Source organism: Streptopelia decaocto (assembly GCF_964273445.1).
Source record: "Streptopelia decaocto genome assembly, chromosome: 19".
NCBI classification, from domain to species: domain Eukaryota; kingdom Metazoa; phylum Chordata; class Aves; order Columbiformes; family Columbidae; genus Streptopelia; species Streptopelia decaocto.
The window spans coordinates 4130992-4156145 of record NC_138674.1 but is presented as its reverse complement, the minus strand read 5'-3'; the positions used below and the strand labels follow the sequence as shown (position 1 = coordinate 4156145).

General features: G+C 47.2%; 2 protein-coding genes across 7 annotated transcripts in view; one reads left to right on the top strand and one right to left on the bottom strand.

Annotated features, from left to right (window-relative positions):
- Positions 1-352: 352 nt before the first annotated feature.
- FAM72A (family with sequence similarity 72 member A) lies at positions 353-4964 on the bottom strand. The gene is made up of 4 exons (XM_082069260.1): positions 4712-4964; positions 3799-3876; positions 2621-2745; positions 353-1746 (listed from the first exon to the last, which is right to left on the bottom strand). Exons 1-4 carry the CDS (start codon positions 4861-4863, stop codon positions 1652-1654), a joined length of 450 nt encoding a protein of 149 aa, XP_081925386.1. The 5' UTR covers positions 4864-4964; the 3' UTR covers positions 353-1651.
- Positions 4965-5374: 410 nt separating this feature from the next.
- The window catches only part of SRGAP2 (SLIT-ROBO Rho GTPase activating protein 2), a 92553-nt gene continuing 72773 nt past the window's right edge, over positions 5375-25154 (top strand). For all 6 annotated transcript variants that reach the window (XR_014185693.1, XR_014185694.1, XM_082069009.1 and 3 more), the window contains exons 1-2: positions 5375-5461; positions 6354-6918. Coding sequence is in view for 4 of the 6 variants with exons in the window: in XM_082069009.1 (XP_081925135.1) it covers positions 6852-6918 (67 nt within the window). In the remaining 2 variants the exon portion in view is untranslated. The remainder of the gene's footprint in view (positions 5462-6353; positions 6919-25154) is intronic.

The following is a 25154-nucleotide window of genomic DNA, read 5'->3' as shown; positions in this document are numbered from 1 at the left end:
CGGACGTATTTCTGGTTTGTGAATCCTGTTGGAAAGCCCATGGAGTGAGATGTCACCTTGCCAGCTTCATGTTGTATTCACAACCTGATGAAACTCATGCAGCACAGAAAACGGGCAAAAAATGGGATGTTGTGTTATAAAGAGTTAACTGACTAAATCCCTCTTGGTTGGAGAAACTGTCAGGTTTGTCAGCCTAAGAAGGTTTGTTTTTCTTTTTCTTTTAGTCTCTAAAACTCATAGTAAGAACCTAGGAAGAACCTAGATTCAACTAGTTTAATACAAGACGTACAAGCTTCTATCTCATTGTTTTGATTATCTGATATCATCACATCCATATTTATTACAGCCCAGATGACTACATAGTCCAAAACTTTTATTTAATGAGCAGACATAACACAGGAAATAAAAACAAGACATACATGTACATATATATATATATACCAATATACATTTAAACAGTGCAGAAGAGGTAGTACCGTTACTTAGGAAATACTTAGCATGCAGTAGAAATACTGAGGCAATCCAGACCTGCCCTCATTGCGCCTCTTCCAAGTATCACAAGAGGCTTTAGAACGATTCATTCAGCATCAATCCAAATTTAAAAGTGTGATCTGTTCTCTTACATGATTGTACCTTGAATTTTCTCAAGGCGATACCTTCAGGTGACCATCTGTAGGGGACAGTATTTAGTTCATAAGTTAAATCTATGGCTGTAACACGTTTGATAATGAGCTTTGAATCCATCCCTCCTATTGTCTGTACGCTTCAGGATGTCAGGTTAGGCGTGAACACCAAATATTTAACCTAATCTTTTTTTCTCTAAGACCGTCCAATTGGAGGACTTTTGTTTTGGACGGATGTCTACCCGATAAAAGGGGAAGAAAAAATCACATAGAACTGGATGGATTTTATTGTTGAGCATAATAAAAACTCCACTGTAGTCTTGAAGTTATACTAGACATCAAGTAATTTTAGTATTAAGGTTTTGTCATGGAAAAAGGTCATGAACTCGATCTTTATATGATCCTGAAGGTACTGAGAGCTGAAGAGGGGCAGACTGAGCTCCCAATCCGCGTTCAGGAGTGTCCAGCGTGAGAACAAGCTGCGAAAAGCAGGAGAACCAGGTCATAGAGCCAGAGCTCTGAGACTTTAAGCCACTTGTTCAGCAATTCTCTGTACTCAGAAGCTCTGGGCAGCACTCTGTGTGGCCACAAAAGCAGAGCTCTTCCAGAAATTCAGTAGCAAGACTGAATATTTTGTAGGTTTTTAAGCTGTACTTACAGCAAATGAGAAATTGCTCTGTGAATACTGTTTGAGGAAAGAAGGAAAAGTACAGTTAAGCATTATCTACTGTTGAGAGGTAAATGCGAAAACAAACCAGGGTTAGACCTTGGTAAAAACACCTTCTGTCTGCATTTCCAGATGTAACCAAGATGTGGCTCTAGTCAGAAAATACACATCGGGCAGATGCAGGAGTCTAAGGCAGGTTACAGTGAAAGAGGAAGGTGATACCTTCCTTTTTTTGGGATTATTTTCCAGGTTTCCTGTGTTGTTTAAGCTCTGATGGGCCAGTAGGGAGAAAAAAAAAATCCCAAACAAACAGTAATCTCATGAATGTAGGGAAGATACTGTAGTATCTGGTAGATAAGGTTTATCTGATATACTCGTCCTCAGAGATGCAGGACGTATCTTCATCTGCGCTTTCTTCCAAATCTGGCAGGTTGCCCCAGAGCAATACATTGACACCTGGGGGGGAGAAGACAGAAAAGGTTAAAAAAAACCCTTTTTTAATGGATTGTGACCTTATTTTTAGGTTGCACAACTGTCTATTTGCAGAGAAAACAACTAATCATTGCAAAACCTGGTAAGTCATGTTCATGATGAATATATACAGACTATTTCCCATTTTGTGTTGTTTTATAGCACAGTTCTAAGAAGTCCCTGCCAACAGATGTATTTATACACCTAATTCATGTAGCTATTGATAATCCCCTCATGGCTGATTTATTTGGAAAGGCATTGATCTGAAGCACAGGTGACACTGAAAGGTTTAGACAAGAAGTTCCTCCCATTGGCGAGGAGGAGAAATGATTCACCAGGACGCTGCGCGTTCCCAAGGACTCCAGGCAAATTACACAAGACGCTTGGCATCCGAGCAACACCTGGCTGAAAAAAACAGCCAGAAATGAGCTGGAACTTCAGCAGGAGCTGATGAGGACTCAGTTATACAGGGTCAAAGTGCCAACATGACTCACCCAAAGAGAGTGCCCGCTGGCCAGCTGCCTAATAGCGCAGCGGAGCTCTACGTGCTGCTAGAAATAGCAGCTGGGGGCTGTGTTTATGCTGGTTATTGCTTCAGCAAATCCTGACTTCTGTCCACAAAAGGGAGAGGTTAAATTTTCTGCTGAAGATAAATTCCCACTTAGAAATGTTCATTTACAAAGTAGCTACAACTGCCTCCCCCGAAGTAGTTTGTGAGATTAGCGCTGCAGTCACACTTTCCTCTTGGCTCCATATGTTACACTCCCTCCATATGCTTTAACTATATTGAGATGCTTCATTAGGAGGACTTGGAATTCAAGATTTTAGGGGAAGAGAAAGAAATGTTTGTGTTCCTTACCAGAGGAGTCTAGTCTGTTGATGCTGAAGACCGCTTGGCTGTGGAACATCCAGAAGTGGCCGTTGTTACAAGAGAACAGGCAGGGTTTGCAGGGGGAAATAACGTGATAACCCACGATGTTACCGCTGGAAAGACAAGAGGCATAATGAGCAACACAAGTGCCTGATGGAAAGATAAAATCGTTGGGTTTTCCAGCTCAAACTAATGTTAAATAGCCACAGTATGTAATGCCTGTACTTTGATGAAGTTAAGGAAACGTACTGAAACAAGCATCTTAAATATTTAAGGAACAGCTGTCAGGAGTTACAGCATATCTAAGTTTTAGATCTTTGGCACAGAGAAGCGTTTAGTAACCTAAATTGTGTAATCCAGAGTAGTTTACATGCCAACAAATGGGGGTGTATTCTATTTTTTGGAAAGCCGGTGATTCCATTGGAATCAATGTAGATGTCCCTCAAACACACACAACCCATCTGTGCAGAAACACTGTGCACGGGAGAGTATCAGCAGGAGGAAGAACGAGACTGAGAGTATCAAAGGCTTTATCTGCTCTCCCAGGCTGAATCTAGAACAACCATTTTTCTGCTTTCTCAGTCATGCACTCTGGTGAGATATTTCTGCTTCTCTCCTTCTGTCTACAAAATAAAATACCATGTTCCTATCACAACCCCCCCACCGTTTAATTCTGAACGAGGTAAAAGTCTTGATTATGAAGCTGAAAGGATTGTTTCGACTGCGAGCTATTTGAGAGTTGTTTTTACTCTTAAATACCAGGCGTTAATAAAGAGGATAAAAGAACTCCAAGAACTTTAGTGACAGCATGTTCCATCTGTTAGCAGCAACTAGATCTGCCAAGAGGATGTTCTATTAATTAGAATATGAGTAACTACTTCTTGCTGCGGCCTTATTCACATGATTATCTCAGTGTTGAAGCAGACATTTAATCAGGCAGGTGGCACACACTGACAAGGTTGTCACATTTCCACTTGGGACTTGCACAGAAATAGGCTGGCAGCCGTGCCCAGAAGTACGAGCTGAGTTTCTATCAAGCGGCATAAAATTTGAAACGGAGTCGACAATCTGTTCGTTCATCCCATAACCCTTGCGCTGCCGCCGTCTCCAGTGAGAGGGTCGAGCGTGGCTGAGGAGGCGTTAGTGCCGTCGAATGGCGTCCTTACCACTTCAAACACGCGATGTTCTTCAGTTTGCATTTGCAGATTTCCGTAAAATAGCAACTTCCAATGAAGTCAACAGTTCTAGATGGGAAAAAAGTAAAAATACAGTGTAGATGTGGCTATAATTACAATTGTAATGCTTTGATAATACGGGCTGGAAGTCACAACAAATTGATGTCACCATTACAGTTTGATTACAGCTGTCATGTTTTGATCATACAGCTCTGAAGTCACAACAAAATGATGTAATAATTAAAATCTTATGTGTTTTTTTTTTTTTTTTAAACTTTCCCCATCAGCTTTAAACTTTTTCCCCATCAGCTACCAGCCATACCCATATAGAAACAGAAAGAGATGCATGAGACTACAGAACCACAGCTTAAAGGCCAGGACATTTAAAACCCAACCTTTGATTTCTTATCTCTTTTTTTTTTTTTTTTTAACCCCATACTTTCTTATTAACATGTTATTTTGCAATCTTATTTCCTTAGCATTTAAATATTGCTATGGGAAAGCAACACACAACCGGAGTCACCCTGCAACCAGGGCGAGATCAGGTTGGTTCTGTTTACAGAGGTTTATTTCAAATTCTAATCTTTGCTTGAGGAAGGAGCTGGAGCTGCTCCCCGAGCCCACTAAGAGATTAAATTAGACTTTTGATTCGCCCGATAAGGAGCAGCCTCCCTTTAGCCGGGGTTTCCCCAGGGCAGGTGGGTCTGGAAACGGCTGAACCGTGCGGTTTGGGGCCGTTCTCCCGGTGACAGGAGGTTATGAGGGAGGTTTTAAGGGAACCGGCCGATGAGGGCCCGGGGCTCACAGGCTGCAGCACCCGGGCCGCCCATACGAGGCCTCGGGGCTGTCGCCGCGTCCCGCCGGAGGGTCCCCGCGGGCCCTGCCCCCCCATCCCGGCGCTTACCCCGAGGGCGGGATGTCGGTGGAGAACAGGTCGGTGTCGGTGTCCGCCAGCAGCGCCGCCTTCATCCCCCGCGAGCTCAGCACCTGCCGGCAGAAGCGGCAGCACAGCACGGCCACGCTGCGGTCCTCGAAGGTGCAGCTGCCGGCGGACATGGCGGGTGGGTGAGCGGGCAGCCCCGGGCCGGCCCCGCCGCCGCGTTCCCCGGGCCCCGTCCCGTCCGCGCAAACGGCCACGCTCCCACCTGTCAGTTTGAATTCCCGACCGCAGCCTCCCATTGGGCGCGGGAGGCCCCGCCCGGCCAATCTGATTGGTGGAGATCAGGGGCGGGGCGCACCCCTCTCTGCTGGCCGTTGGAGGAGGCGGGTGGCACCGCCCCTACTGGCTGGCTATTGGCGGAGGGGCACGCCTTGCCTTGCTCCTATTGGCCACCCCGGCGGTCTTTTTGCATGACTCGCCCCGCCCCTGCGCAGTCCTTTGGGGCGGAGCCTCCTGCGCTCCGCCGGGCCCCGCCTACTCCATCCTGGCGGGGCGGTGCTACGGGTGCCAAGCGGCGGGAAAGGGGGTGGGCCCAGCTGCGAGTTGGAGCAGTCTGGTTGGCCGGGGCCCTCGTCGCTCTTGCCCATCGCTCTCCACCGATTGGTCGGGCCGAGCGGAGAGGCGGGACGGCGGCGGGCCGGTGAGGGGGACCGGGTGGCGGGCGCCAGCGGCCGGAGGACGCCCGGCTGCGGGAGGCGGCTCCGCAGCGCCCAGGTAATCGCCCCGCCCGGCCGCCGGACCCCCTCCCTCCCGCTGCCGACCCGCCGGGGGGCCGCGGGCAGCCCCCGCCGGCCGGCCCCGCCGCCTCCCCTCAGCGCGGCCCTGAGGCGGGGCGCGGGGCCGCCGTCCCTCAGCCCCGGTTCCCCCCCGGGACCCCCCCACGCTTCCTCTCCCCGCCGCCCTCATTGTTCTTCCCGGGCGGGATGCGGATCCGGCGGGTGCCGTGTTTATTTTTTCTCTCCTATGGGCTCATCTTCCGCGGGGGCTGCAGCCTCGTCCCCTCCCTTCCCCGAAAAAAAACGGGGCTGGGGGAAAAAGAATAATTAACAAAAAAAAAAAAAAGAAGGGAGAAAAGTTGTGTGTCGCCGCCCGCGGTTCCCGCTGCCTCGCACATGCCGGGCTGCGGTGCCCCGGCTGCGGGCGGCTCTGCCCCCGCTGCCCGGAAAAAAAAATAAAGGGGGAAAAAAAAAAAAAGAAAGAAAAATAATTTAAAAAAAATCCCCCGCAGCTGCCGAGGGAAAAGCCGCGAATGGGGCTGGTGCGCCCGGGAGCTCCGGGGCTGGTCCCGCGGCGGGAGATGCTGCAGCCCGGGGCCGGCGGCCCGACCCGCTGCTCCCGGAGCAGCGCTGGCTGGCTCCCCCTCCTCCCCCCCGCTCCATCCCCCAGGGACCCCGCTTCCCGACGAGCCCCTTCACCCCCCTGGGGCTCGGCTCCCCCGGCTACCTGCCCGCTCCGCAATTCCCACATGCTGCTCCTTAAAGGACAATTTGCAATGTCAGGGCGGCTTTTCCTTTCAATCACGAATTTTGGCTGCGCATCTGGCAACTGCTGGCTGCAAGCTCTAATTTTCTAAATATATCTCTATATATTGTTTTTGCATTTGCAGGCAAGCAAACCAAAGGGAGCGGCTTCTTGTCCTCTGCTTTCTGCTCTCGTCGGGGATTTGATTTGCATCATCTCTGAGCCCATTTTAAAAAAAAAAGAAAAAGAAAAAGGCAAACCAAACCCACACAAAACATGTTGTGCGGAAGGACTTCCACTCCCTGGCTGTGCTATTAACGTTAGAAATCAGGAAGAGCCTTTGGGGGCTGCAGGATCTCGCTAGGCTGATGCTGCTGCTAAAGGTTTTGGTGCAGGGAGACAAAACTGCTGCCTCTACCATCCACTGATCTCCTAACATCTGCATTTTGCTGCTGCCGTGCTCTGTCTCACACCCTCTCTCCATGGACTGATTTTTTTTGTTTTCCTTCTTCTTCTTCCCTTTTTGTGGGGGGAAGGACAAGCGGAAAATCAAGGCGTCGCATCGAGAGGAGCAAAATTGCATTTGTATCTTGTGCTCGGGTGGATCTGTTTGGAGGTTAATCTTTTTTTGGGAAAAGAAAACATGACGTCGCCAGCAAAATTCAAAAAGGATAAGGAGATCATAGCTGAATATGACACTCAAGTTAAAGGTATGGATGGTTTTTATTTCCATCTCTTTCGCTATTGCAGCCCTGACTTGCGATTGTAGGAGTTTGCAGTGGATGTTTGGGTGGGGAAGGGGGAAATCGTTTGCAGATTGCCTGGAATTTGCAGAGCTTTTTCATAATACAATGCTGGATCGGGTTTGCAATGCTTTTTCTCGTCCCCATGGGGTAGGTTCCTACTGTGCTAACGCTGTTTTAAGGTATCACGGTAAGGGCTTTTTTACAGAATGTAAAAAATACAATAAATCTTTGAGTTCCGAGAGATCCATCTTTCTCTGTCTGCTGTTCTAAAATATGGCTTTGCAGCTGAAATATGAGAGCCGGTTAATTGCTTTTTAATCCTCCTCCTATCATGGGAATCTCTTAAAAATCTGTGTAGTGTCAGAAGAGCATATTTGCACTGGCAGCAATGGGGGCTGTGCTGAGGGTCCCTGTAAAGCTGCTTGTGCTGGAAAGTTCCATTATTCAGGATTTTGCTCTCGGTGAGTCCATAATATTCCTGCCTGGTTTTCCTCGCCGTCGGTGAGCGTAACACCTTAAGGCTGCAGTGCGTGTGGGTGTATGCACACGCATCTAGATGCATACGTCTAGAAATGAATAAAACTAAGGCATCGGCGTTACTCCCATCGCCATAACGAAGGCAATAAAGAGTCAGGCGCATATTTGCAGTGATGGTGCGAGTGTTCTGCAGAATTCAGTTGGCTGGGTTTCAGGCTATCATGTGCCCTAGGTAAAAAAATTAAAGGATGGTGCAATGTCTGTTTAGCTGCTTATTTTTGGAAAGGTTTCAACGTAAAGCTTCTTTCGAAAGGGGATGATAGTTTGTGTGTGGCTGGATGTATCGGTGTTAGGAGTTGTGAGATTTAGTGATTTATCTAATTGGTTCAAACTTGCTTGGTGTGCTGGCAGCAGGCAGGAAGGATGGACCGCGGGCCAGGTTGAGCGAGTTAAATCAATGCGATTTGAAAGAAGTGTGATTTAAAGGAAACCCAGATTAAAACTGACAATTAAAATATTGTTTTGCAATTATGTGCTTAGCTCTTTTTCCTACTGGGCGGGCAGCTCGCTGATTGCCAATCATTGAAACATGTTGTCCTACAAGATGCTCATCCTACACTGACCCTAATACTCTGTATCTACAAGTAGTTTTGCCATTTATGTTAAGAATACTGACCTGAGCAAATATAAAGCTGGGTAGGAGTTTATTTTGATTTTTTCCTTAATTTTGGGGAGTTCTTACAATTAGAAATTGAGAAGTGCGTGTTTCTTTTTTACTAGTTTAGTTTCCATTCCTGTTTTCTAGCTGTCTTTGGAAATGGGAATTGAATCAGCGTAAATTAGAGGCTTATATGTTCTTTCATTATTTACCCCATCAAAGCGCGCATGACAGATGCAAGCTCGTAGTCACAATATTTGGGATTTGGACACAATGATGAGAAACAAGGCTTTAGAATTCGTGAAGCGCATCTTCTCACCTCTCCGTTTGTTCATGCATTAGAAAAGAAAATACATTTTTCCCTTCCTTTTCAATAAAAAAAGAGACCAACGAGATGGGTAAGATGGAAAGGAGCTTTTCCTGGGTACAGAGCACGTCACTGCGAGACTCAGCGCATCTCCTCAGGTGCTTATGTCAATTCAACCTGTCGATGTGGTCCCAAAAGTGAATTGTTGTCGTGGTGTATGGATTGGGTTTTTTTGGTTTTTACATTATAAAATGCTCCTATCTTAAATACCTGAGGTTAAGAGACCTGAGCTGTGTCTGTAGATCGGGAGGAGCTGGGAGAAGGGGACAGCTCCAACTTGGGGGATGTTCATCCCTTGTTCAGTTGGACTTTCTGTGTGCACTGGGCCATGCAGCTCAAAAATACACATGGTGATACGTCAACGATCCTCTCCCCACCACCTCATTTCTTCCGCAGAACAGTGGGGAACTTCCATTTTTCCCCCTGGCTTCAGCACTTCATGAACTGCTTTGACCATGGGGATCGTTGACCTTCAACTTGTAGGTATCGGGGGGAAGGCTTTGGAGTTGTAAGCGCTTCTTAAAAACTCATGAAACTTGCCGAACATCTCGTAGACACCTTGGTTATGAGTTTGGGGAGTGATTTGCTGTATAGGAGAACTTGGGAGGGGTGAGACCTCCTACCTCTCTAATTCCAGGGATGTGCTGGTCTCTGGGGCGCAGTGGGAAGATGAGATGGTCCTAGAGATGAAATCCAAACTATGGTGCTGCCCAGGCATTAAACACACCACGATCCTTACGTAAAAATTCTGGTGTCCTGATCAAATTCTGGCTTGAGCGGCAGGAACAGCGTGGAAATGGTGTCAACTGTGATCATGGGCTGTTTGGTGACTTCTCCATTGTGCTGTGAAATGCTGCCCCGGAGCAGCCGCTGTGGGAGCGGGATGAATCGGGTGTTGGTGCTACAGAAATCATAAGGTATCATCTGTTTCTCTGGTATTTTTTACCGTCATTTAGAAACTTACTGCATTTCTTTCCACGCTCCGTTCTGGCTGTGCATTGGAAACTGTGTTTAGCGGCTTCATTTAAAACCATTAATCCACAAACACGCACTTAAGCACTTAAATTGTTGCTAATGGAATGACTGAGCTTTGTTTAAAAAATTAATAGTCCTAAGTTGTTAATCAAAAACTATTTAAACAATAGTTTGGTTGTGGTTAATACAACGTTGTTATGCAAAATTTTTGGTTTTCTATTCCTGAATGAACTCGGTAATTTTTTTGTGAAAGGGGCGACAGCGTGTCGATGAGCTTTTTGCTCTCCCATGACTGTGAGCGATGGGTATTTGTTGTCGTCTTCCAACAGCTGGTTCTTTGCTTCTTTTGGGTTGGATTTAGCACTTCCCATGGCTTCTGCGTGCAGGTTTTGGCGGGGGAGATCCATGTTAGGATGAAATGAGGTTCTGAAGATGGAGACTATTTGTGTTTTACACATCAAACTGAGTGTACGGTGCTCAGGGGATGTGGAGGTTTCTTCCCAATGATGTGAGGAGCAGTTTGCAGCCTGTGGGTGCAGCGTGTCCATCTGTCCCTGGAACCACACCAGATATGGCCTTGAGTTGAAGGTCTGACCTTGGAGATGAAGAGCAGTGTAGGGGAAAGGGACCTGGGGGTCCTGGGGACAGCAGGGTGACCATGAGCCAGCACTGGGCCCTTGTGGCCAGGAAGCCAATGGGACCTGGGGTGGGTTAGAAGGGGGTGGTCAGTAGGTCAGAGAGGTTCTCCTGCCCCTCTGCTCTGCCCTGGGGAGACCACACCTGGAATATTGTGTCCAGTTGTGGCCCCTCAGTTCCAGCAGGACAGGGAACTGCTGGAGAGAGTCCAGCGCAGCCACCAAGATGCTGCAGGGAGTGGAGCATCTCCCGTGTGAGGAAAGGCTGAGGGAGCTGGGGCTCTGGAGCTGGACAAGAGGACACTGAGGGGGGACTCATTCATGGGGATCAATATGGAAAGGGGGAGTGTCAGGAGGATGGAGCCAGGCTCTTCTCGGTGACAACCAGTGATAGGACAAGGGGCAATGGGTTCAAACTGGAACACAGGAGGTTCCACTTAACTATGAGAAGAAACTTGTTCCCGGTGAGGGTGGCAGAGCCTGGCCCAGGCTGCCCAGGGGGGTTGTGGAGTCTCCTTCTCTGCAGACATTCCAACCCGCCTGGACACCTTCCTGTGTAACCTCATCTGGGTGTTCCTGCTCCATGGGGGGATTGCACTGGATGAGCTTTCCAGGTCCCTTCCAACCCCTGACGTTCGGGGATTCTGTGACATTGGTCTGGACACCCCTCCCGTGCTACCTCCTGACCTCGGCTACCCAGCGATCCCCTGCTCTGCGGTATCTGGAGCTTCCATTACAAACTCACCATCTTCTGCAGAAGCTGCTGAACCTGCTGAGGTGGCCGGGCAGGGTGGATTTCCCCCAGAACTGTGCTGACCTTGAGCCGTTCGCCTCTAGATAACGCAATCAAAGTCTGCGCCGCGTTGGTTGCGCGGCTGTGCCCTCTGCCCCCCGAGGAGGAGCTGCCCGTATCTGTGGGCTCTTGTCTTGCCAGACTTGTCGAAAATCCTTCTTTCTTGGAGGAACCTGCCATGGCTGCGTGTCACGCGGTGGAAATTCTCCTACCAAGACGACGCGGGGTCGGCAGGGGAGGGAGGCGCCGCTTTGATACCATCCTGTACCGTGCGCTCGTGGAGATTACAGGTTCTGTGAAGCTGGAAAGTGAGATTCTGCGGTCTCCATATGGAGCCTTTGATATCTCAAGCTCATCCCCTTGTCTGGATTGTCTCTCCCAATTCCTTTGTGCAAGTTGCGGTAAAGCAGAGATAATTAATTTATGCTGCGCAGCGTGTTGCGTGTGAGATTTGGATGCTGCCTGTCTGTGCCCGACCAAGGACTGTCACACTGGTTTGGGGTTTAATATATTAAATTGGAGTGTACGTTTGCTGAGGAAAGAAAAGCCAGTGATTTATCTCTTAATTCTTTTCTTTCTCCTCATGTCCCACGAGAGCCTTATATTTAATTAGTTTGCATAAAGCTCCAGTAAATAGCTCCATGGTTTGGGCTGCAGGAATGTAATACCGACACTTTTGACGCAGCGAGGGTTCGGCAGCCGCTCTGTCCTTGAGTCATCTCTAGCAAAGGCTGAAATGCGGATCTCGCAGCACGGTCCGAAAAGTGCTGGGAATATGAAAAATAGATGAGGTAATTTACAGTCGGAGCGCACAGAGCCCAGGGTGGTTATTTCACCGAGCGCGGCTTGGATGGTTGCTCTTAAATTTCATTTAAGTCCCTTTTTCCTCTCTGTGTTGAACAACTGATACTGTATTTGATCTGATTGGGATCTTTTGCCTTAAGTGCCGCTTAAAAAGAACTTAAATACCGCATACAAATCTCATTTGTATGGTGCGTCTTCTAAGCACCTTGATTGACGGTTGGCAGTTTTTAATCCTAGGGAATAAACTCTTAGGAGTGTGTCAGAGATTGCAAAAGCATCTGGGTCAGCAGCTGGGATGCTTTTGGTGGTGATTTCAAACAAAATTGGCATTTCCCTCAACCATTGAAAGTCTTCTTGTTGGCGCTGCACGAGCGGCCGGAGCGGAGGTATTTGTAGAACCACCCTTAGGTTGTCAGATCAATGAGTTGAAATCGCCGTCGTTGATTTTGTCGCTCAACCTGTTCCCCTGGGGGTTTTCAGCACTGTTGGCCTTTATATATAGATGATAATTTCTCCTTTGTGTTCTGTTCAGGTCACCGAGTCGGTCGCTATTGCTCTGTTTGCAGATCCCAGCAGCGTCCACGTGTTTTGGAGAGTTACGGCCACTTTTTTTGGCAACGCCTGTTGGACACCCCGTGTAAATAGACTTCTCAGCCCGGTGCGGTTGAGCGGAATAGTTTCGCATTTTGACATTTCGAGTTTGTATGTATTGGATTACCGTTTACATTTCCAATGTAAAACTACCTTTTAAGGGGTTTTTTACAGTTAATCATTTCTCTGTGCGTGTAAGTGGTTCCATTTGTTTGCAACAATGACTCGCTCCGAACTCCGGCTGTGGAATTGCTGGAGAATCATCTGGTTTTCTGCAGTTCTTGATAGTGCTAATCCCCTGGGTTTTGGAGCTGGATCCTGCTGCCAGGGAAGGGGCTGTTGGGAGATGGGTTTGATATTCCAGCAAGAGTTTGTATTTCTTTTTGTCCTCTGTACAGTTCCTACTAACGGTTTCTGAACGAGGATGCAAAGAGGTGAAAGAATTGCGGAGATTTCCTCCTTTCCATCTCCAAAATCCCTCTGTTGCAGATTCATCAGGTGTTGCAAGACCAAAGCTGACCCAGAACCCTCCGTCCGCTCCGGTTTTGCCGTTTCTTCAAAATTCAGAAGGAATTTTCAGTGTAACTCCAGGAGAGTTTCTATACAGATTTTACCAGCTGGTTTTCCCCAAGTCCCAACCAAGGGAGCCCCATGATATGTTTCCTTAGCTCTAAATGATTTCCTTTCCTGGTAAAAACTACACATTAGTATCTTTTCCTTTTTTTTCCCCCTGTTATTTAAAAGGCTTGACTTTTCTTTTTGGGTGTTTAATACTGATTTTCACCCGTTTTGGGAATTTACTCTTTGCCTGGTCAACTTCTTCATCCGCCTTTATGAAGAGTGAAAAAATCATCTCTTGTGGAGATGGAAAGTATGTTTAAACACATGTTCTTCTGAATAGCTTGCACTACGCCGTGCACAGTTGATATTCATTACTTAGGACTGTATTTAATCCATTTTTGTATGACTTTTGCAGATTTCATGCTGGCTCTTTGAGAATTTCTACAACATCATGGGAGTCGTGCTCTCTGAATGTTGGCAAGTTGTTGCAGCCAATGGAAGCAAATACAGAGTTATGTTCGATTTGTTGAGGGATAAAAATTGTGGCAGAAAACAGGGGGAAGGGGTCTTGGCTTCGCTGTAATTCCATCATTAGAGACCATTCAGCGTTCCTACTTTCTCCTTCCAAAAAGAGCAATATTACAAAAGTGAAACAGAGCCTTTGTTCTGCGAAATCTCTGGGTAGTGGTCAGCGAAACTCTTGATGTGTTTAAGTCAGAAAACACATGTGGATGTCGAGCGAGTGTCAAGGAAGCTCAGCTGGTATTTTTTTCCAAGTCGATGCTACAAATGGACTCAAAGCATTTAAAAGATTGGATTTTTCTTGCCATCAAAGTGCCTGTTGGCTGCTGTTAAACTCTAGAGCGAGGCAGCAGGAGGGGAAGCGAATGGAAATGTGAATGTGAGCTGCTCCTGGGTGTAAATCTCAGCTGGTGCGGGTGCCCTTTTGCGCCCTCCCAGAACAGGGCAGGAAATCTGGGGCATAAACTACAAGCAGCAAATTCTCATTCATAGGGTTCCCCTCTCTCCTTTAATGAGTGTTTTTTCTGCTGCATTTTCTTTGAAGATGTTGCTAAATGCCGCAGAAACAACTTTTCCTCGGCGTTTATTCCCATGAAACAGGCCAAATGAGGCCAGCGAGCTGCCTCACGCTGTGGCACAGCAGCAGCTTTTGGACTCTTGAGAAGGAGCCAAAGAAACGGGTTAACTCGAAACCAAGAGTGGATTTTAATCTGCGGTCGCCAAGTGGTGCGACAAGGTCAGTCCTAATTTTGAAGTGCGTTTTTTGTTATTTTGGCTTTGCCTCTTTGAAGCAGGGAAGGGTGTTTGGTTTGGTTTTGTGCTGCTGTCACTGGACGAGGGTTTTAATGCTGGGAGTAAACCACGGAGCTATGCGATGTATGGATGGGGAGCGCTTCCAAATTGAATCTACTTAAAATAACGACAGTTGTTGCCTGGGAATTAGTCCCTGGCTGGTTCTTTGCTCCGATGGTCCCGAGGGGACCGGGGGGTTTGTTCCCGACAGACCCGGAGCTGCTGAATTGCTCAACCAACAAGTGGATCGATTGTTTTCTAACCGACGATCCTAAACCTCAGTCAATCAAACCCGTTCAGTGTCACCGTTGGGTTTGCGTAAGAGGGTAATGAACGTGTTTTTCTTGCTGTAGCTTTTATTTGCCACCTGAAACGGGGGGGGGTGATTAGCAGCACAAACTAGGGGTTATTCTCCAAATGGGGTTGATTAGGAAGATGTTTTTCCGTGTTCTTTGGGTTTTAGCCCCTGCATGGTGTGGGGGAAGCTGAAAAGCTGCGTTTGTGCTGCTGTTGGTCCCGTGGTCGTGGTTCCACGTGGTAAAACAACACGGGGCTTTAAGCGATTTAACCCGTGGAGGTTTCCTTCTGTCAGCATTTGTAATGCTCATGGAAATGTCATGGAAATGCGATTTCTCGCCCTCCCGATGTCCCACCCGTCCTGTTCCACCGCTTCTAGAAACAGCGAGGATGGTGCTGCGGATAACATGGCAAACGCCAACGTTTTAATCGCCAGCCCCTTCAATTTAGTTCCGAGTGTGTCTGGGTATTGCACTAATGAAATCTGGTGCCATTCGCTGCTGATGGAGGTTTAGTGGTGAGAAATCAAGGGGAAACCCGGGTTGTGGTAATGAGCCCTTTGCAGGAATCGCTCTTTGTTGGTTTGGGGATGTGAATGAGATGAGGTGGGGACTGTCGTTAGATCGAGGCATTAATTGATCCCCTCATCTCCATCCGCGCAGGGCAGGGAGGAAACCAAATTGATGGATTTGATTTCAAGGAACTGCGGCATGTTCCATGTGTGCCTTTATTCGGGGAGTGTTTAAGATGCCTGTTGGATGACGTTTAAATACAGTGGGATAAATTACCCTTGTCTTTGAGGATGCTCCTCCTCGTTAGCACTTAATTTGCAAAGTCGAGTGTTACAGGAAATGCCACAAAATCCTTTTCGTGCTGCAGGTGAACACTGGGGTGGTGCTTTTGCTCTCCTGCTGCTCAGAGTATCTGGTGTCCAAACCAGATCTTGCATGGTGTTCCTTCTTGCTTTTAGAAAACAACCAACAGAGGAGCTATTCACATGTTTCATTAGCGCTGTTATTAAAATCTGTTTGTTATTGGTTGATGTAAATGCAGTTCTGTGTGCCATAAAACCTGTATGAAAACAAGCAGAAGGATCACACCCGCTTCTTTAAAATGAGGACGGCAGCGGGTATATCACAGGGGTGTTTTGAATGCAAAGGGCATTGAAAGCCCAGGACAGAAACCACATACCTGGGAACAGCCGTTATTACTGTGAAAACCAAAATTGTCACCATTTTTGTTAATATGTGCAGCGCATACATTAATGAACGACAGTGCAAAGTGTTTTGTGGACGGTAGAGGTACAGAGCTCTGAGCGGGCCCGGGGAGGTTTTTCCCCCGCGTTCGATAACCGGTTATTCAGAAATGTAATAAATGAATCTCTCTGTGAAGTGGCTTTGGAAAGGAGCCTGCTTTTGCTTTGGTCTCCTCGATGAAAGTAACTCTTGCGAGCTTTGCTGCGCTCTCTCCATCTGGTGAAGGAGGAAACTCGCTTCGTCACATCCACCCTTTGGAGGTGGCTGTTTGCGCTTGGACCCGTCTGTGTCGCACCCAGCGCTGCAGAAAGATGCTGAAATATGAACAAAAGACGTTGCAAGTGAATGATTTCAAAGTGTGCGGCTGGCAGAGGGAGGGGAGGGGGTGTCTGAGCTACAGGGGGGGAACAAACACAACACTGCAAAGGTCACAGGATACAGGACGGTGTTCGGCTGGAAACTTCACTGGCTATGAATGAAACTGCGCTCTTGTGTTTTCCCCCTGGAGCTGAATGCCTGAAAACTGCGGATGCTTCTTGTTCTGTTGCTTTTTTGCTTTTGTTTTTGTGGCTCTTGTGAGCTTCCGTGGAATGAAAAAAATGGCGAGTGGAAATCAGACAGCGCCCACTGAAACATCCTCATCTCCAGCAGCTTTGTGAGACCTGCGACTTTATTAGGTTCTGGTTTATCTAGTAGGACTGTTTGCAAGTCAAAGTTTTGGCTGTGCTAAACCGTGTGATGTTTCATAGCAGGGACTTTATTACGTTCCCAAAGGTGTCAGCGCCGCTGACATTTGTTGGATAAACTCAGGGCTTGGGCCAAATGCCCCTTGGAACCGGCTCCGGGACCCCCCGAGCGCTGGTTTTATTTCCTGTGGGCTGGGAAGTCTCGTTCCCCGTTGCCTTTTCTCCCTCCATGTGCTCTCACCCCCTCCAGATCGTCTGTATTTTCTCTGAGGTTGGTTTGATCTTTTTATCAATCCATACATTGTTGTTACCTTCCCATTGTATGATTAGTTTCTTCCTGTAATGATAAATTGCCCAAAAGTGTTTGAGAAATCCTTTTATTTAGCCCAGTTGTCTAATGCCAAACACATCCGTATGCATTGTCTTCATACTTAAGGAATTAATCTTTACTTAGGCTTTAAATCAAATTATTCCTCTGTCCCCATCAGAATGAACCTGGTGCAGGGCTCTTTGCATCCCTTGATTTCTCATTTTTGCTCTTTGTCCTCCCAAAATCTTGGCTAAAAATGATACCCCAGGAGGTTCAGGTACCAGGTTCGTTTCAGATTTAAAACAAGGCAACAAATTCTGGCGCTGGCCTCTCTGGAAAATCCCTACAGGTAGAGCCGCCTTTTATGTTTTGCAAGCAGTGGAGGCTGTTGCCAGCGGAGGAGCAAGTGTTTTGGTTGGGTTTGCTTTTGTTTGGGGTGTTTTTTTGTTTTGTTCTCAAACTCAAAGTTTTTTTCTGGTTAACACACTCCAACAGTTGGTCGTTCTCACTGTGATTTCTACATTTTCTCGACGGTGGGCTCGGAGGAGAGGAGGGAGGATCCTCTTTGGTGGGTTAGAAGGGGGTGGCCAGTAGGTCAGAGAGGTTCTCCTGCCCCTCTGCTCTGCCCTGGGGAGACCACACCTGGAATCTTGTGTCCAGTTGTGGCCCCTCAGTTCCAGCAGGACAGGGAACTGCTGGAGAGAGTCCAGCGCAGCCACCAAGATGCTGCAGGGAGTGGAGCATCTCCCGTGTGAGCATCAAAAATTCAGCTCTGTGCGCTAAGGGTGCTCTGATGTACAAGGAAAACAGGTTCCCTTGCTTTTCCATCCTCCGTTTTTTGTTTTCTTTTAGTCTTTCTTCTAGTCACCTGCCTTTCTTAAAGCTTATTTTGGTAACAAAAGATCCCTCTGAAGCCTCACTACGTGTGCTTATGGCAACACTATTAAAATCTGTTGACCATTAACTTTGTAGAGCGCAGGTGTTCTCGTTTCTTTCCCATAGGGTTTTCTTAATCAGCTCCATGGAAAATTCTATTTATTTATCCGTCGATGGGCAGAGTGTTTATTTGAGTTGATTTTCAGTGCGGCCCAAACGAAATGCCCGTTCTTCTCAATGCACTCGAGCTATTCAGCTGCGTCATAAACCTCTTCCAGTTGGGATTTTATCACTGCATCACTTTCTAAAGTCCTTTTTCACTTAACAAGTGAAGTCCACTTAGGTTTCAGTCTTGGATGACTCCTTGCCTGTTGGGGAAGAAATGGTGCTCATATATCATCCATAGTATTTATAACTGAGAACTCTTGCATCTTTGATACTAAAAAACCAAAGGCAGCCCAAAACCCCAGGTTGTCTTTCGCAGGATCCTCTGATTCTGAAGCTTCCCGTGGCAGATTTTAAACACTAGAGGTGTTACTCTTCAGCTGCTTCGAAGCCAAATAAAGCAAATTCTTCCTGGGTAGAACCGTACGTGGATTTAGAACATGAATGTAATAACAACTCCCTTTCTTTTCTCTGTAAAATCCCATCGGTTTCCCTTTCGGTAGCCGTGGGTGAGCACACTCGTCCTCCCGCCTTCGGTGCCGTTCGCTCGGGTCCCTTTTCAGAGCCTGTTTTTGGGTCTGTCCGCAGAACGTGATTGTTTTCCAAGGCGACCGAAAGGAGATGAAAAGATAAAAGGGTAATGAGTGACTTGAAATGACCTAAATCAAGGTCTCCAGTGAGATTTGTGGGATTCAAAATGAGAGAACGTTGAATATTTTTGTAGTTTCTTTTCGGTCTGGCATCCAGCCCGCAGGGCTGGAAAGGATGCGCCTCTTCTTGTTAAGAAAAAGAGGAGATAATTGCGTGGCGGTTTTACCTTTATTTTCTGTTCTTGTCTGGGTGTTTTTGGAGGTGACGGGATGGCAAATCCCAGCGCTGTTGTGAATGAGACAAGCGCCGGGGGACCGCGGTTCACCAGTAAAAACCAGTGGGGTTACTGGGGAGAACAGTCAACAATTCCACCAATGAGTTTGAGTTCATCCCGTCTTGAGCTGGATCGTCACAGAGCTAAAACATGTCTGGGGATCCCTTATTTCACCCCTTCCTTCCTGACTTGCGCTGTTGGGAAGTGATTTGGGGCAACAAATAGGAAATAAACGCTTCCCTGAAATTCCCCACCACAAATAACCAGGTTTGCTATTTTTAAGCGCCAGTTTTTTTGACTGATTCTTCCAAAGTTCTTTTTGCTCCGCTGGGATTAAGTCTTGAATGAATGTTTTCTGGAAGATTTATTTTTAGGCCTTTAAAGGCTTATGTGAACTGGCAGAGATTGCCCGTCCTAGACAGCAGATTTATACTTGAAAACTTTGAGATCTTGAAGCTGCCGAGAAGAGCGGCCGGTTGAGAGCATCGCAAGAATCATTTCGCTGCCTTTTGTCCCGGGGTTTTGTTGATAATTTCCTATATCTATGGGAAATATTTGGTGTTGAATCAAAGCTTCACTGTTCCCTGTGAAGCTGAACCTTGGAGCTTGGTGAAGATTTTCTTTTGAAACAGGAGAACAGTTCCGAATGTTGAATATTTCTCTTGGTGGCAGAGGCAGCGGGAAACGGGTGTCATTGCTGATTCCCCGTCCTCTTCTTGCAAAGCAAAAATCTGTTTTGTATTGTATTTTGCATTGTATCGCTGATTAGGGTGGACTTAATTGTAGCAAATTCCTGGCTCGTTGGTGATGTTGTTTGCTACGTGCCCGAGCTTGGTTTGAGGTCGGACCGTTCACCCTGACGTGTTTCTCAGAATGGGTGTTCTCGGGGCAGTGACACTGCGTATGTCTATTATTACCGATGGCAAATTGGTTAATAATGTGGTTAAGGCTGAATAAACTCATAGCGCGGACTGTGTTGCTTTCGTTGCCTAAGTTAATATTTTTATACACCGACTATTAACTTTCTGGCTTGGAGTTTTTTACTGGGCTTTAATTTTGGTCCTTTTGCTCCTCTTGATGCAGCTGTTTTGTACGTTGGTTCCGGAACCACCCGCTCAGGCTTGGGAGAGTTGAACAGCGAGCGGTGGTTCCTCCCTGGGAAGGCTTAAAAATGCCCTTAAATACTCCAGGCTCAGGGCTTGAACTCATTTTCATCAAGCCGAGCAACTTTCTTACGACTTAATTACTGTCATTTCATTTTGGGTAGAGGTCGGTCCTGATTTTCTCCTGTTGGCAGATGGGGTGATGAGTCCAGTGAACACAGTAACTGGGAGAGACCCAAGTATCTGTGAGCTCCCCTTTGGATCTGGCTTTTTAATTTGCTTGCCAAAGGCTTCCTTAATCATATTTTCTTTGATGTGCAGCAAGCTGCAAATTGGGAATAAGCAAAATCCGTTTTAACGAGCGAGGAGTCGGCGCAGATGACTCAACCTTCATCTCTTTTTAGGTCCCGATTCCAATTCGCTCCCTGTTGGTATCGAGTGAAATGTCACCAAATGTTGGCGCTGTCGGAGGAGCTGGGAGTGGGTCCCCGTCTCCGGGGGCTCCGAATCCTCCCGGCGGGGCCGCGGAGCCTGGACGGGAGTGGGAGGATGAATCATTTTCTGGAGGAGCTGCTGGTTCCACACAGATGGAACAAGAAATTCTGCCTGGGGGTTTGCACATGTCTGATGAGCTTCTGAGGCTCGAGTAACATGATTTTTTTAAAGGCTGATATTTCTGTGTCAATTACAAATGAAAAAAAAAGCGTAGATGTGACCCAAGTATGTTATTTTGTGAATGAAGAGTCACTTATTACATAATTATGAAGTCACGCTGCGATGTGTGCGGCATCCTTAGGCGATGGCGTTCGTTCCCGGTACGTGCCAGCCCGTTTTGCTGTATTTGACCTCCTCACTGATGCTGGAAGAGAGCTCGGCTTGTTCTTGGAAAGCAGAGGCGCAGCCACGGCTTCTGATCCCAACCTCTGTGCCGTATTTTGCCTGATTTACTCAATATCCATCATCTTCATGAGCGTAGATACCATGAGAGAGCATAGCAGGATTGCAATGCTTTTACAAACCTTTTCGTATCATTCGATAGAAAATTGCTGGCTTATTGCAGATATACTGGGAGGCAGTGGGATCACAGAACCCCAGAATGTCAGGGTTGGAAGGGACCTGGAAAGCTCACCCAGTGCAATCCCCCCATGGAGCAGGAACACCCAGATGAGGTTACACAGGAAGGTGTCAGCCACTCCTCCCAGCTTGGTGTCATCAGCAAACGTGCTGATAGTACAAATATGGAATATGGGGGCATATACGTATATGGATGTATGGGGGCAATTCACTGCGTGGTCTCCTGTAGTTCTCTGCCTCTATTTCTCATGGATAATCCTTAAAACCATGTCCAGGATGCAGCAGGAACGGGCTCCTTAGCAAGATTTTCCTCTGCTCCTGTCTTTAAATACAATATACACCCTGTGCCGCTTAATTCCCGGGTAGGTTTTTAAAATCCAGCAGTCTCGGAGCCCGCGGCACCACCGACTTCCCATCCCGAGCTGGCCTTCAAAGAGAAACTCGCTTGTTTTAGCCTTTAAATAGCTGTGGGATGGGAGGCGGATGGCGCGAGCACACAATGCGGCCGCGCCGGGCTGGGGGTTTGGGGCTATTCTTAGCTGACAATACCCGGAACGAAAAGCCGTAGACGCCACAACGCGTTTGGGCCATTGTGTGCGAGCGATATTTTTAATACGCAAAGCCAGAGGTCTTGCAGGTTCTCTTGTGCTCCTCGTTGGAGCCTCTTGCTGGGGACAGTGGAGGTTCAGAAGGAAACGGCTGCTAAGCCGCTGCTTTTAAATCAGGGTTAAATTCTGCTCGCATCGGTTTAATGCGAACAGGCTGTACGTGTTTTCCCCCTTGAGTGCTTGGAAGGCGACAGTTTTTGCAAAGATGAGTCAACTCTGAGTTCAAAGTATGGCTGTCTCGATACCTTTGTGTTGATGTTTCTGTTTTCAAAAGGAGGTTCACGCATGGAAAAGAAAGGGGGTGATCAGTGCGCGTGTTACTCAAAAGCTCCGGGGAAGCCGAGTTGAGTTCATCTCGACCTCGACTGCTGTCGGAAATGAAGAGTGTTTCTCGGCGTTTTGCTGGCTCAGCCCGTCACTCTGCTGATTTTTCAAGGAACGGGGTTTTTTTGGACCGGGTGGGTGGAACTTGTTTGCAGGAAAGCGAGCTGGTAGGTCAGCATCTCTGTGCAGGTCACTCGGGTTCTGCGACGTGTCGGTGTAAGAGAGAACCTCGATTTCAACGACACACAATCCCTGTGTGAGCCCGCGAAATCAATATTATTACGCTTAAATATTTACATTGCAAAACACCATCTTATTTGAAGCCATAAATAGACAACTACATCTTATTTTTTAACGATATGACGTGTCCTTTTCAAGTCTGGTTTTCTCAATGTGCCTTTTTCCCTGTACCTTCCCAAGCTTTAGAGGAAAAAAGCAGCAAGTCCACAAACTGAACGTCACTTTTTCTGGCGTTAAGGGGAGAAAAATTTGCTATTTTCACAGTTGATAAAGGCGTTTTGGATGGTTAATGATAATTGATCTTTGTCTTTCAAAAATATTAAGTTAAGCCCCATAACTGGCAAGTGTCTGGTTTTGGAGATCTGAACGTGTTGGACAAGGAGCAGTTTTGTCGTAAGTCGTTGATGCAGTTTTTGAAAAGGGGGAAGTGAAACTTCTTGCCGAGAGAATTTTCTGTTTGTTCTATTTTCAGTGTGTTGAGAAATCAAGGAAAGAACAAGCGGATATTAAAGTTAAAATTTAGATGGTTGTGTATGCTGCAGCAAGAATAAACACTTATAATGAAGTGTATGGTGATGGTGTATCCATCAGGCCGTTTTGTACTGGCTGCTCTTTAACTGGGCTGAAATACAGGTTTGGAACTGAGCTGTAAGGAGAAATATTGAGCAGAGAAGTGATGGGGTTAAACTGTAATGTTGTTCAGGGCGATCTGCAGCGGTGGCACTTTGCTTTGAAACCCTCCTCTTGGAGAACGGTCTAAAATCCTCCTTACAACGCACAGGGGGAAGAAGTAGCTTCTCTTAACATTTCTTGTGAAGCGTGGGGCTTTTTGGAAGGAAACTGCTGCCTCCTTTCTGCTCCCAGCGCGCGCTGTGTTCTCGGATGGCGGGGCTGCAGGTGCTGTCGCCGGGCACAGTGACTCCATCCTCAGCACCTCTGGGATTTGGTTTAAAGCAAGGTGACAATAACCTGTGGCAGACGCTCCCTGTTACCCCCTTGCCTTCCCTCTACCTTCTCCTTTAGATCGGAGAGATGATAAGGAAGATAAGAAGTAAGAAAGGGAGAATCACAGAATCCCAGAATGTCAGGGGTTGGAAGGGCCCTGGAAAGCTCATCCAGTGCAATCCCCCCATGGAGCAGGAACACCCAGATGAGGTTACACAGGAAGGTGTCCAGGCGGGTTGGAATGTCTGCAGAGAAGGAGACTCCACAACCCCCCTGGGCAGCCTGGGCCAGGCTCTGCCACCCTCACCGGGAACAAGTTTCTTCTCAGATTTAAGTGGAACCTCCTGTGTTCCAGTTTGAACCCATTGCCCCTTGTCCTATCACTGGTTGTCACCGAGAAGAGCCTGGCTCCATCCTCCTGACACTCCCCCTTTCCATATTGATCCCCATGAATGAGTCCCCCCTCAGTGTCCTCTTGTCCAGCTCCAGAGCCCCAGCTCCCTCAGCCTTTCCTCACACGGGAGATGCTCCACTCCCTGCAGCATCTTGGTGGCTGCGCTGGACTCTCTCCAGCAGTTCCCTGTCCTGCTGGAACTGAGGGGCCACAACTGGACACAAGATTCCAGGTGTGGTCTCCCCAGGGCAGAGCAGAGGGGCAGGAGAACCTCTCTGACCTACTGACCACCCCCTTCTAACCCACCCCAGGTCCCATTGGCTTCCTGGCCACAAGGGCCCAGTGCTGGCTCATGGTCACCCTGCTGTCCCCAGGACCCCCAGCTCCCTTTCCCCTGTTGATGCCATGGCGGAGCCTCCCCCTCCCCCCTTCCCCAGCCTTGGGGGTGGACGGAAAACACACCATCATTTTAAAATATTTAAAGGCTGAATTTTTCCAGAAACATCAAACCCCACGAAGCTTTAAATTTTGCGCAGCTTTCTTCAGGTATTTCTAACAAGTGCGTTTTCTCTGATTTTTTTGGCCCAGCTTTCAGCTGCTCCACAAGAGCAGGATTATTTCCTTCCCTCTGTCCCTGCTTGATAAAAAGCTCCTTTTAACTTCTCAGAAGTGGAAGGAAATGACACTGGGCAAAGTTCTGCTCTTCAGCGGACACGTACTTACAGGACGCTTAATTTCAGGGTTTCAGGGAATATTATTATTATTGTCATTATCAGGGAATACTCTCAATATTCAGGGAATTCTATTATCTAATTGGTACTGGGAATCCAGATTAACACTTGGTTTTGTGTCTCATAATCTCACTTCAATTGATTCAAAGTTATATATATGAAAAAATGTGTGTGTTTGGGGGTTTTTTTGACTATTTTAGTCATATTTCTACATGACCATCTCAACGAATGGTGCCGTTTGTGTGCGTTTCTTTGGAAAAAGCCTTATTGAGTATTTCTAAGTGGTAAAATGTGTGTGTGTGTGTAAAAAGGAGGACGGGAGTTTTACTGTCAGTGTTCTGACAAGGGCACATGAAAAATGAGCATCTCCATGTTCCTGCCCTCTGATGAATGGGTGTTGCTGCAGCTGACAAAGGACACATAGAAAAATGATGATTCACCCAAATCGAGCTGTGCGGGCTCTGTCAAATATACATTCCCCCTCTTGACAAGAGGTGCTATGCGGTTAAAATATAAGTTCCTTTAAAGACCAGTCCACTTACACAGCTGAATATTCATAGCTCTCAAGGAATGACCTGTGTGTTTCCTATAGCTGTGTAGGAAATGCTGCTCGGGGTCCCTTGGCTTTCAGTGAGTATTCCCCGTGTAAACGTCTCATGAATGTGAATAAAGACTGAGCCAAAAAGCAAGAGAGAGACCGGAGCAAGACTTCTGTAACATAAACTTGTTCTGTAATTTTAAATTAGCCTTATATATGCTTTTCTTAGGTTGCGCTCTATGTGAAATAAAAGTGATGCTTCAATTTGATTTCTTATGTAAACAGTTAAGACTGTTTTATCATAAACTCTCATGCCCGTTTAAAGAGGCATTACTTTGATTTTCTGTAATGGTTTTGGTTTAATGGCGGGTGTGGGGAAAATAAGAGGCTGCTCTGGTGGAAATCAGCTCTGTCATCAGTGTCCTCTACGACCGTGGGCAAATAACTTGGCCCTTTTTGATCTCGCTGAAGTCATCTGCAAAATGTCTGTAATGATGCTTATTATTCACCTCTCCTGGAATGTTCACGGTTAATTAATAGTTCTCAAAACCTCCCGGGAACGCGCATGGCTGTGTCTCCACCGGGACTGACAGGGAGGCAGTGCCGACGGGTT

Bases quoted from the DNA above. Each gene is read 5' to 3' on its own strand.
- FAM72A (XM_082069260.1), bottom strand. From the start codon at position 4,863: ATGTCCGCCGGCAGCTGCACCTTCGAGGACCGCAGCGTGGCCGTGCTG. The intron at 3,877-4,711 runs GTAAGCGCCGGG...TTTCCCATCTAG, and splicing joins ACCGACATCCCGCCCTCGGG to AACTGTTGACTTCATTGGAA. The intron at 2,746-3,798 runs GTAAGGACGCCA...TTGTCTTTCCAG, and splicing joins AACATCGCGTGTTTGAAGTG to CGGTAACATCGTGGGTTATC.